The following is an 11,679-nucleotide window of genomic DNA, read 5'->3' on the forward strand; positions in this document are numbered from 1 at the left end:
GTAAGGCTGTGAATCGAGCTGGTACGGACATCAGATATCATGGGAAGAATGGAGCTGAACGGCCTCATCCTGCCCCTATGTGTTATGGTATCTATTGACTTTAGTTGGAGAGAGTTCAGTCGAGGAAGGACTTTTGGAACTTTGATCTGCAAGCTGATTTGAAGATTATATTCTTTTTGTCCTGGTTCCTGGAACTCTGCCCATTTTTATCACACACATCCTCCACAGAAAGAGTTTCTAACTGTTCCTTTCAAAATCCTATCAGCCCTATCCATCTAAATTTCTATCCTGGAGAATGTAATCTCCAATTATAATTTTCCCGTAAGTCTCGGTATTAATTTATTTTTGTCGTGTATACTGAGATAGTCTTTGTTTTGCTTGCCATCCAGACAGATCACGCCTTACATCATTACTTCCAGGTAGTAAACTACAAGTCAGAATACAGAGCATCGAGATGCCCTTGCAGAGAAAGGGCAGTGCAGGTAGACAAATAACATGCAAGAGCAACCATGGGGTAGACTGGGAGATTAAGGTTTAAAAGTTCATCTTTTAGCAAATGAGTGGTCTATTCAGGAGTCTGATAATAGTGGGATTGAATCTGTTGGATATTGATGTTCTTGATCCAACGTTCTTTTAGAAGTCCCCACAAGACTTGAACCTTCATAGTCATTTTATTAAGTGTTAACAAAACAAAGGGAAGTTGAGCAGGCAGTGATAGAAGTCTGCTAAGTGAGGGGAAAGCTAAGATTAAGATGGTGCTGTGTTGCATTTAGCTATTTTATACCCATAGAGATAAGGAAAAATTCCATTTAAATTTGAAGGTAAGAGTTAACCAATGAGAAAGCACTTATTCAAATTCTGCAGTACCAAGTTGACCAATGAGAAAGCACTTATTCAAATTCTGCAGTACCAAGTTGACCAATGAGAAAGCACTTATTCAAATACTGCAGAAGAAAGAAGCTTTCAGAGCTTCCCAGAATTATACTTAGTATAACCACTATGGGCATATTAATCTTGCAAAAAATACAAGCAGATAATTAATTGTTAAACTGAAAAGAAAGTAACAATTAAACAGTCCAATCTAAGAATTAAACAGATGGATCTAACAAAGCTGTGCTGGAGCCTGGTGGTATGTGCTCTCAAGCTTTTGAATCGTCTGCCTGATGAGAGAAGGGAGAAGAGAGGATGTTTGGGGTACAAGTATCCTAATCATGTTTGTTGTTTTTTCAAAGCAGCGGGAAATATAGACAGAGTAACAGAAGAGAGGCAGGTTGGTGTTAATGGCTGGGCTGCATTTACAAATCTCTGAAGTTTATTCTGCATTCTGTTGCTGTTTTCCTTCCTTGGTAGAATTTTGCTGAATCTGCAGTGTCGCCTTTCCAAGGCCAGTTTTGGAGTGTGATGGTGTGGATGAGGTCCCTGACTGGTCTGGAGATCAGGGTGGGATGGCGTGGTGTTAGCAGGAGGTGGTTAGACTGTGTGACTGACGTCCTCCATTGTTTCTTTCACAGCTGCTGTCCACTAAAGACCAGCTGAAAGTGAAGTCCAGCAGGCTGAGAATGAAGAAAAGCTTCGAAGACTACAGAAGGTTTGTGACTAATCCTTGTTACAATTTTCCATCAATTTCTGAAACCTTCTCTGCCTGTTGTACCCTTTCCTAGATATGCTCCATCTGCAGCCACCCTATTCAGTCCATGTACCGAACCAAATTGCCTCCTCTGTTACTTCCGCCAGTTTGTCCTGATATCTGTCAGTCTGCATGTCTGCATTTCCATCTTGCCGTCTCCCTCCAGCTCACTGTCTATATACCAATCCCACATTCTATCTGTGCCTACATCTTTCTATCTGCCATCTGCGTTTCTCACTCTGCCTGTCTGTTATGTTGCTTGTTATCTCATTGCCTGTCTGTTCTTTGACCTTCCTCTGTATTGCTGTCCGTGTCTGCCTGTGAAACAAATTAGCGTAGAAGTTCATGAGCGCCATTTCTCCAGTCAAAATGTTCTGGGAAAGGTCAAAGATTTGATAGCGCCACTTTCAAAACCTTGTCCTGTGATCCAAGCTCATCTGCCTTACCCTCAAAACTCCTCGCTTTGAAATGGACGTAACTCAGAATGCTCATCCCACTGTGCTCAACCTTTCAGTTCCTATAGGTTTAGCATCTGCTTTCCCCACAATCACTGCACTAGCTGCCCTGGAACCCTGGTTCCCGTCCTCCTGCGACTCGTTTAAATCTCCCAGAGTAAAAGTAGCAAACTTTTCCACAAAGATGTTGGTCCCCCTGCAGTTTGGCTGCAAACTGTTCCATTAGTAGAGATCTCCCCTTCCCTGGGAGAGAGCCCAATGATCCGAAAGTCCGAAGCTGTCCCTCCTGCACCATCTCCTTAGCCGAGTGTTAGAAGTGTTATCTTCCTATTTCTCCAGCACCTGACATGGATACTGAACCAGAGCTTACTAATCTGGAGGTCCTGTTGTTTAACTTAGAACCTGAACTCACTTTGCAGGACCTTGTCATTCTTTCCACCTCTGTCATTGTTCCTGACCTGGACCTCGGCCTTTGGCTGCTCCCCCACCTCCTTAAGAATGCTATGGACTCAATCTGAGATGTCCTCGACTCTGGCACCAGTGAGGCAACATGCCATCTGGGAATCTCGTTCTTGTCCACAGAACCTCCTGTCTGTTCCCCTCACCAGTGGATCCCCTATCACTACCGTTTTCCTCATCTCCCTCCTTCGGTTCTGAGCTACAGAGCCAGAATCACTGACGGAGGCCTAGCCACTGCAGCTTTCTTCCTGGCAGGCCAGCTGAATCCACAGTGTTAACGAGGGAGTAGTCACAGAGGTACTCTGCATTATCGGCCTATTCCCTTTCCCTCTCCTGACCGTCAGCCAGCTGCCTGCTTCCTGCAACCTAGGTGTGACTACCACCCTATATCACCTCCTCATTCTCCCCAAATGATGTAAGATGCTGCGGCTGGATGCAGGTGTAGTCAGCAGGGATGCTGGAGGTCTCCCTGCCTTCCCACATCCCACATTGCCCTGACTGTAAATCTTACTGCTCTGACTGTGCAATAAAAAGAAAGAGTAACTTGACAGGAACCCTACCCTGGTCTCTGCCGCTCTTCGCCGAAGCCTCTTGAGCCAAAGCCTCAGTTCCCCCTCTAACCCTGTCCCACTCCAATAATGACTGCTCCCACAATGGCCGCTCCACTGAAATCTAAAAGCAAACTACTGCAGATGCTGTAAATCTGAAATATAACCAGTAAATGCTGGAACTGGCAGAGATAATGTTCCAGCCCAGTGACCTTTCATCAGTTTTATAGACATTCAGCACTCTGCGCCGTCAGAGAAACAGGTGTGAACTGTGACACAGCAGATTGCTCATCAATAATACTCTCATACATACGAAAGCTACAACTCTGTTTCTCTCTAAATAAAAGAGACTGCCCTGTCACTGTTTGTTAAGAGGTGAGGCAGCTAAGGCTTTTAACCCCACATTGAAAAGAGTCCTCACCAAATCCTGAATCAAAATCTTTTTTGTCTCTCTGATGAACACAATGAACAGGAAGCGGGCAATCCGACTGAACAAGCAGGTGAACGATGGGGCGAAGGAGAACATGACGGCCAGCGAGACCACAGACTCCGACTACTCCGAAGGCGAAGGAGGAGGCAAAAGTGACGAAGGGAGATGATCCAGTCATCCGACGGGGGCCGAAACTCCCAGATTTATGCTCATTCCACACCACCGCCATCATGGAGACAGCACACCTGTGATTTACTGACGCTAGCCACGGTTCACTGGCTCACAGCTTCACTCTCTCCTCCACGCGGGCCAGCCGATTGTGGGATTGAGTGTGAATGCAGTGTCCTAGCTGACCCTCTCAAGGCCATGCTACAGGGAGTCTGTCGTTCGGTACAACCCGTCTACTCTTTCAGATTTGGTGAATAACCCCCGAGCTACTGTTTGGAAGGATGAGCGGAACTTCTGGGTGTTCTGGTGAATACATACTCACAACTGATATCCCTGAGACAGGTCATCTGGTCGCTATTCTTACAGTACCCCCCTACCCAGGCTCTCTTTACTGAGGCAGTGAGGACATTATGGTTTCTGATAAATATTTCTTAATGTTATTATCAGAGGAAAAGACTCCATTTCAATATCTCTGCACTAATCCTCTGTACCAGAACCTCTCTGTGTGTCTTCATCTGCCTTCATTCTTCTTTCCAGCATTTTTACTGGATCTGTGTCACAGTCCCTCATTTTCCTCAGCTCTTCTTTTTCTCCCTCTCTCTCTCTTTCTCTCTCCTCTTTCTTTCTGTCTCCCCCCAGCTCTAAGCATCTGCCCCCTTTGTCATAGTGGCAGCATCCAATTGACCCAAACTTGCATAAAACAGCACAGTCTCCCTTTATTGTGAGGGGGTCCTGCAAGAGTAAGCTGTGTCAGTGACTGCCTTTATCATTATATTTTCTGGTGGGCTTCCACACAATAGCCAAATAAAATTGCATACTCAGTGTTAAGGTCTGAGTAACATAAGGGCATCACATTTCTTTCTTGCCATTTCTTTGATAAACAGAAGGGCAGAAGGCAGGTTAACAACAGAACCAGTAAGTGAGGACTAACTAACACACACAAAATGCTGGAGGAACTCAGCAGGTCAGGCAGCATCTATGGAAGAAAGTACAGTCGACGTTTTGGGCCGAGACCCTTAGTGTGGACTAACATGTCACTAAACAGGGTTTATTTTGCCTTTTGTAGACGGCCTTCCCCCTTCCTGGACTTCCACAGGCTCAGGCTGTGCTGTAACATCACCAGTAGGTGGTAGCATCTCTTCCTTCCTCTGTGATAGATAGATAGATAGATAGATAGATACTTTATTCATCCCCATGGGGAAATTCAACTTTTTTCCAATGTCCCATACACTTGTTGTAGCAAAACTAATTACATACAATACTTAACTCAGTAAAAAATATGATGTGCATCTAAATCACTATCTCAAAAAGCATTAATAATAGCTTTTAAAAAGTTCTTAAGTCCTGGCAGTAGAATTGTAAAGCCTAATGGCATTGGGGAGTATTGACCTCTTCATCCTGTCTGAGGAGCATTGCATCGATAGTAACCTGTCGCTGAAACTGCTTCTCTGTCTCTGGATGGTGCTATGTAGAGGATGTTCAGAGTTATCCATAATTGACCGTAGCCTACTCAGCGCCCTTCGCTCAGCTACCGATGTTAAACTCTCCAGTACTTTGCCCACGACAGAGCCCGCCTTCCTTACCAGCTTATTAAGACGTGAGGTGTCCCTCTTCTTAATGCTTCCTCCCCAACACGCCACCACAAAGAAGAGGGCACTCTCCACAACTGACCTATAGAACATCTTCAGCATCTCACTACAGACATTGAGCTGGAGAAGGAGGTGAGGAAGCTTCTCTTCCTACTCCTTGTCCATGTGTAAGGCTGGTTGTCGGTAAAGTTGTCCTAACGTGGAAAGAGACGAGCATCCAATCAGTAAACACAAAGTACACTGCGGTTGCTGTGGTCCAATCAGCACGCACAACACGCTGGAGGATCTCAGCAGGTCGGGCAGCATCCGTGGAAACGAGCAGTCAGCGTTTCGGGCTGAGACCCCTCGTCAGGACAATCAGCATCCAATCAGTTTACTAATGGATCCCAGAAGGCAGCTTCTTGTTCTCTTTGTCGGATTTGTGAACAGATCCTGACATGTTGCTTAGAGATGACATTAACTTTCCTTAGCTGATGAGGTCACGTTGCCTGGACTAGGTGTGTCCTGATGAGGGGTCTCGGCCCGAAACATCGACTGTGCTCTTTTTTCATACCTGACCTGCTGAGTTCCTTCAGCTTTTTGGGTGTGTTGCTTGGATTTGCAGCATCAGCAGATTTTCTCTTGTTTGTAGGTGTATCCAATGTTGCTTGAACATAGCCGTCAAATGGGGATGGCATGACAGCATAATGTAACCCCATTACAGTACAGTTACATTAGCATAACCCCATTACAGTACAGTTACAGTGTAACATCATTACAGTACATTTAGATTAGTGTAACCCCATTACAGTAGTTACATTAGCATAACCCCATTACAGTACAGTTACAGTGTAACATCATTACAGTAGTTAGATTAGTGTAACCCCATTACAGTACAGTTACATTAGCATAACCCCATTACAGTACAGTTACAGTGTAACATCATTACAGTAGTTAGATTAGTGTAACCCCATTACAGTACAGTTACATTAGCATAACCCCATTACAGTACCATTACAGTGTAACATCATTACAGTACCTTTAGATTAGTGTAACCCCATTACAGTACAGTTACAGTGTAACATCATTACAGTACATTTAGATTAGTGTAACCCCATTACAGTACCAGTGACCGGAGTCCAATTCTGCTGCTGTCTGTGAGGAGCTTGTACGTTCTCCCGGTGACTGTGTGGGCTTCCTCGGGGTGCTCTGGTTTCCTTCCACATCCCAAAGACGTACGAATCAGTAGGTTAGTTGGTCACATTGGTGTAATTGGACAGGTGTGGGCTGTCACCGTGCTGTATCACTAAATTAAATGTGTGGAGTCTTTCAGAATCTATGAATAGCCTCTTCCTGGGCTTCCAGCTGGATACAGGTATTGATTTTAACTGACACTTCAATGACAAACTCTCCCAGAGAAATGAACAGTAGCAGAACACTGCTTTAACAATAGCCGTAGAATTGACTTCGACGGCACAAAACTATTGTGTCATCCCAATGGCTTTTGGGACTGCCTGGTGAAGGAATCCATTGAAATAAAACTGGAGGATTTTTTTTTAACAAAGTCGAAGGTCTCTGTCTAAGTAAGAGCCGGAATTCGATTGTAAACAAGTTGAGAAAGTGGAAACCTGATTGGATGAGGACTAACCAATCAGGAGGGATGGACAACGGGGGTATAAATACCCCCGGACTAGACATGCCCAGGCATCATCCCTGATGAGGATGGGCAGAATTTGTCAATGAAACGTCGGTTATAATCGATACCCAAACCTGGCTGGAAGCCCAAGAAGAGTTTATTCGTCATGTACGCTGGGAAAGCATGGGACCCATTTTCTCTGTCAGAATCTGTTTTATAACCAAGGCTGCTTGTTAATGAGGCAGCAAAGACACACTTCCTCATCAGTACTCTTGTTTCTTGTGAATCGTTAATCTTCTAAATTCTCCATGTGTTCCTGTTCAGTCTTTCTGACAGCAAGAAATCTAGCCTGGCCTATCTCACCTGGATCAACCTATCCATTCCCCACAATTCACAATATCCCACAAAGATCCATGTAATGCAATGGTCTAGCATAAGTACTGACCATAAAGCACTTCTTTCAATCTTTGTCCATCGTGATTTGATGATTTGCAGATGACCTGTCTTCTGAGCTAAATAAATGAACCATCAACCAGAGGCAGGAGGTCTCTGCCTAGAAAATCAAAATACTTCGGACATCAGATATCTGAAACAAAAATGGAAAATACTGCAGACACTCAGCAAATGAGATCTATGGAGGGAGAACAGTTAGTGTTTGATGCACCATCAATAACTCTCCGAGATGCGAGGTGAGATATAGGCTTTTATTGGCTGGAAGAAAGAACAAGCAGCAATTGACCACCACACTACATCCTGGAGACTGAGGGCAGGGCCCAGGCTCCAATCGCCTTTATACTGGGGTCTGTGGGAGGAGCCACGGTCAGTGGGAGGAGCCACAGGAGCAGTCAGCGGGGGTCTGTGGGAGGAGCCACAGGAGCAGTCAGCGGGGTCTGTGGGAGGAGCCACAGGAGCAGTCAGCGGGGGTCTGTGGGAGGGGCCACAGGAGCAGTCAGCGGTGGGGGGGGGCGTGTCCAGACAGGTATATGTAGTTCACCACAGTGTTTCAGCTAGAGGACTTTGGAAAGGTGGCAGAAGAGGTTTAGTGGGATGCTGCCTTGATTAGAGAGCGCGTGCTCTAACCCAAGGCTAGCTTTGCTTTCTCTGGGTGGAGGAGGCTGAGGGGAGATCTGATGGAGGTTTATAAGATGATGAGAGGCAAGTTTTCTTTACACAGAGAGCGGTGGGTGCTGCCCAGGGTGGTGATAGAGGGAGATACATTAGGGACTTTTAGGAGATGTTTAGATGAATATGAGGAAAATGGAAGGATACGAACGTGTGTAGGCTGAAGATTAGCTGAGGAACCTGAAGTACGATTGGGACCGTCCTGACGTATCACAAAGGCGCTGGTGCTGATTGTGCAGATGGATAATTATCAGGCTGAAAATGTGGACACTACAGCTCCTCGGCCCAGGCAAGGTGAGAAAACTACCCTAAAATTTCAGAAAAGGAAAGCAAAACGTATTCATGAAGGAGACATGCCCCTTAGTCCACGTAAGCAATTTTCACAATGATTCCATTCAATTGATGCTCTTGATTCTGAACAGGGAGCGTTCGGCCCACAATATTATGCTGACCCCTTAGCCTACTCCAAGATTAAGCTAAAGTCCACGCCCCCAATTTTACCCTCTATTTTTCTTTCATCCATGTGCCTATCTACGAGTCTCTTACATGTAATGTATCTGCCGATTCCCACCATCCCTGGCAATGCATTCCACGCACTCGCAATTCTCTGCGTGAAAAAACCTGCCACTGTCATCTCCCGCTTGTATTTTTCTCCAATCTCCTTAAAATTGTGCCCTCTCCTATTAGCCATTTCCACCTTGGGGGGGGGGGGGGGAGCCTCTGGCTGTCCACTCTATCTGTACCTCTTATAATCTTATACACCTCCATCAAATCACCTCTCATCCTCCTCGCTCCGAAGAGAAAAAGCGAACTCAAGCTCTCCTTATAAAGACTTGTTCTCTAATCCAGCGGAGGTGAAGCAACGATTCCAAATGCAATTCCCCTATTTGGAGTTAATATACGTAGACAGGGTCCTACTGATAATTTCCTCTGTTTCCCATTCGCTTCCTCTTTGCCATTCAGTCTCTATCCCTCTGTTATCCTTGATCCCAGCGATGATTTTGGTGCGATTGAACTGAAGGAGGTGTCGTGGCAGTGGGAGGGCGGTGGGCAGCAGGTGGCGCTATTGTCAATGGAATTGTATTTGGGAGCCGGTTGCCAAGGATGAATAATTGAATTGTTGAAGACAATGGAAACTTGGGGAGACGCTGGGTGCAGAGAGGCTTCCAGGACTAATAAGAGGATAAAATACTGGAAGTGGCAGATCAGTGGAAAGAGAAGCAGTTATTCTTCGGAAATGTTAACTTTCTCCGTGGATGCTGTATGACCTGCTGACTATTTCTGACATTCTCTGCTTTGTGTCAGCATTCTAGCCTTGTGCAGTGTTTTGCTTTTGGGAAATCAGGATAACACAGTGCAGGGCATTCTTACATAAAACGTTTGTGCTTCTCTCCCGGCTTCCAGCGCTCATTCTCCACACCTGTCAACCTCCGCATCTCCCTGCTCCCGAACTAGTCCGGCGACGGGCTCCAGCTCCAAATGAGAAACGGCAACTCCCGTCTTCAATGTCCCAGCGCACTGCATAGGCGTGTGTGTCAGTGACGACTCAGCCACATCAGGGGGTATCAGGGCAGAATCTCAGATCTGGAATTATCAAGGATGCTTCCCATCCTAACCATGGACTTTTTACTCTCCTCCCATCCGGTAGGCGCTACAGGAGAGGCTCCCCCACCAGCAGGCTCAGGAAGAGCTTCTTCCCCGAGGCCTGTGACCCTGCTGAACCTCACATCCCATATTGTGCTGTCTCAGTACTTTTTATTTTGTGTGCTGTAGCACTTACTTTTCATTCGCAGTTATTTTGTAAATAACACTATTCTTTGTATTCTGGTTAGATGCTAACTGCATTTCATTTGGCTTTATATCTGTACTCGGCACAATGACAAAGTTGAATCTAATGTAATCTATAAATTGGCGAGAGAGAGAGAGAGAGAGAGAGAGAGAGAGAGAGAGAGAGAGAAGAGAGAGAGAGGGAGAGAGAGAGAGAGAGGAGAGAGAGAGAGAGAGAGGAGAGAGAGAGAGAGAGAGAGAGAGAAAGGGAGAGAGAGAGAGAGAGAGGGAGAGAGGGAGAGAGAGAGAGAGAGAGAGAGAGAGGGAGAGAGAGAGGGAGAGAGGGGAGAGAGGGAGAGAGAGAGAGAGAGAGAGAGAGAGAGAGAGAGAGAGAGAGAGAGAGAGAGAGAGAGAGAGAGAGAGAGAGAGAGAGAGAGAGAGAGATGCCGTCTGTGATCTGATTAAAACCAGGAGTGATGAAGACTGGACCCTGATCAGTGCCGAAATCCTTGAGGGTTATAATGCTGGGGTAGTCCTTGCAGAAATGGAGAGTGGTGCGGGGATGTAAAAACAAAGGCATGAATGTTTAAACTGATGCATTGGTTGAGTGGGAGAGAACATGATAGGTGGGCGAGTTTACGGGGAACTGGACGCATGTATTGTCACAAGATTGAGGTGCTGATGGGCTGGTCTCCCCTGGACACATTCATCCTCAGAGGGGCCGAGCCACACTCCCAATCCCCCCCCCACCCTACCCTTGCCCCTTCCCCTGTCGACCAAGAGAGCCGTGCTGAGGCCTGAGCCCCTCACAGAGCCCTGCAGCCGAACAGCTGCTTTCCTCATGCCTCGGGACTTGTTTGCACGACGGCGTTTTCCTTTCCACTTAACCCAGAGATCATCCCCAATTCACTGGAGTTCTGATAACTTTCATAAATTACCCAAGGCTTGGGAAGAATTATATCAGAGGAATTTGAGCATCTCAGCATTCTCAGAATCTCCCCAGTGGCTTGGGCAGATCCACGCGGAAGGGGTATGTCGGCAGACTTAGATTCCTGAGATATAATTTCCTGTTTGGTTTCCTAGTGGAATTGGTAAATCAATCAAGGTTTATCCTGACTTGGGTCCTTTCCTGGAATATTAAAATATAAATTGCACTCGGTGCTGACTTGTACATATCAATACACGCCTGCCATAAAATAGCTCAAAATGAAACAAAATGCTCAAAATAGTCTACAGGTCAGGTAGCGTCTGTGGAGAGAATGAACGTTTCAGGTCAGTGGTTTTCCATCGGAGTTGTATCATGTAACAGAACCCCAGCCCAACTTTGTTTTCCTGAGGTCCACCCGTGCAGGCTGTCTGAGTTGGACCGTGAATACATGATCTGGAGATTAAGAAAAATGTTTCTTACCACAGAGAAAAGTCCAGGCTGAGTCTCTCCGTTTCTCCAAAATGGAGTGTAATAATTGGGAAATGGGTGGTTGGTTATCGAGAAATGGCATGGGTTTGGGAAGGAGAGAGATCAGGCTGCAGGGAGGGACAACTGGGGAGAGGGGATGAGAATGTAATGGATTGAGGGTAGGAATAAAAAGGGGAAGAAGAAAGATTGGAGCAAAGGAGTGGGAAAGGAGAGAATGAAGAAAACAGCAGGAAACGAGGGGACAGCACAGCTGAAGGGACAAAAGGGAGAAAGTGAGGGAAGGGTGTGGCAACAAAAATGAGGAAGGAGAGGGGAATCGTTCAGGGGGATTTGTCTAATTGTTTCTCAGGATGTTACTGCTGAGGATGAACTACATGAACAGCAGAGAATCAGGACGAGTTAACAGGCCAGACCTCTCCTGTGTGTCTGCTTTCTTTCTGGCAAAACTCACTGCTCAGGGGATTGGTCTTTTTGCTTGATGC

At 46.0% G+C, this 11,679-nt stretch overlaps 1 protein-coding gene across 1 annotated transcript in view; it reads left to right on the top strand.

Annotated features, from left to right (window-relative positions):
* Positions 1–5,115, top strand: part of card9 (caspase recruitment domain family, member 9) — a 37,260-nt gene extending 32,145 nt beyond the window's left edge. The window contains exons 11-12 of the mRNA XM_073052327.1: positions 1,512–1,588; positions 3,562–5,115. Of these exons, the coding sequence (XP_072908428.1) occupies positions 1,512–1,588; positions 3,562–3,688 (204 nt within the window). The 3' untranslated portion in view covers positions 3,689–5,115. The remainder of the gene's footprint in view (positions 1–1,511; positions 1,589–3,561) is intronic.
* The last annotated feature ends 6,564 nt before the right edge of the window (positions 5,116–11,679 follow it).

Source organism: Hemitrygon akajei, chromosome 7, assembly GCF_048418815.1.
Source record: "Hemitrygon akajei chromosome 7, sHemAka1.3, whole genome shotgun sequence".
Taxonomy (NCBI): Eukaryota; Metazoa; Chordata; class Chondrichthyes; order Myliobatiformes; family Dasyatidae; genus Hemitrygon; species Hemitrygon akajei.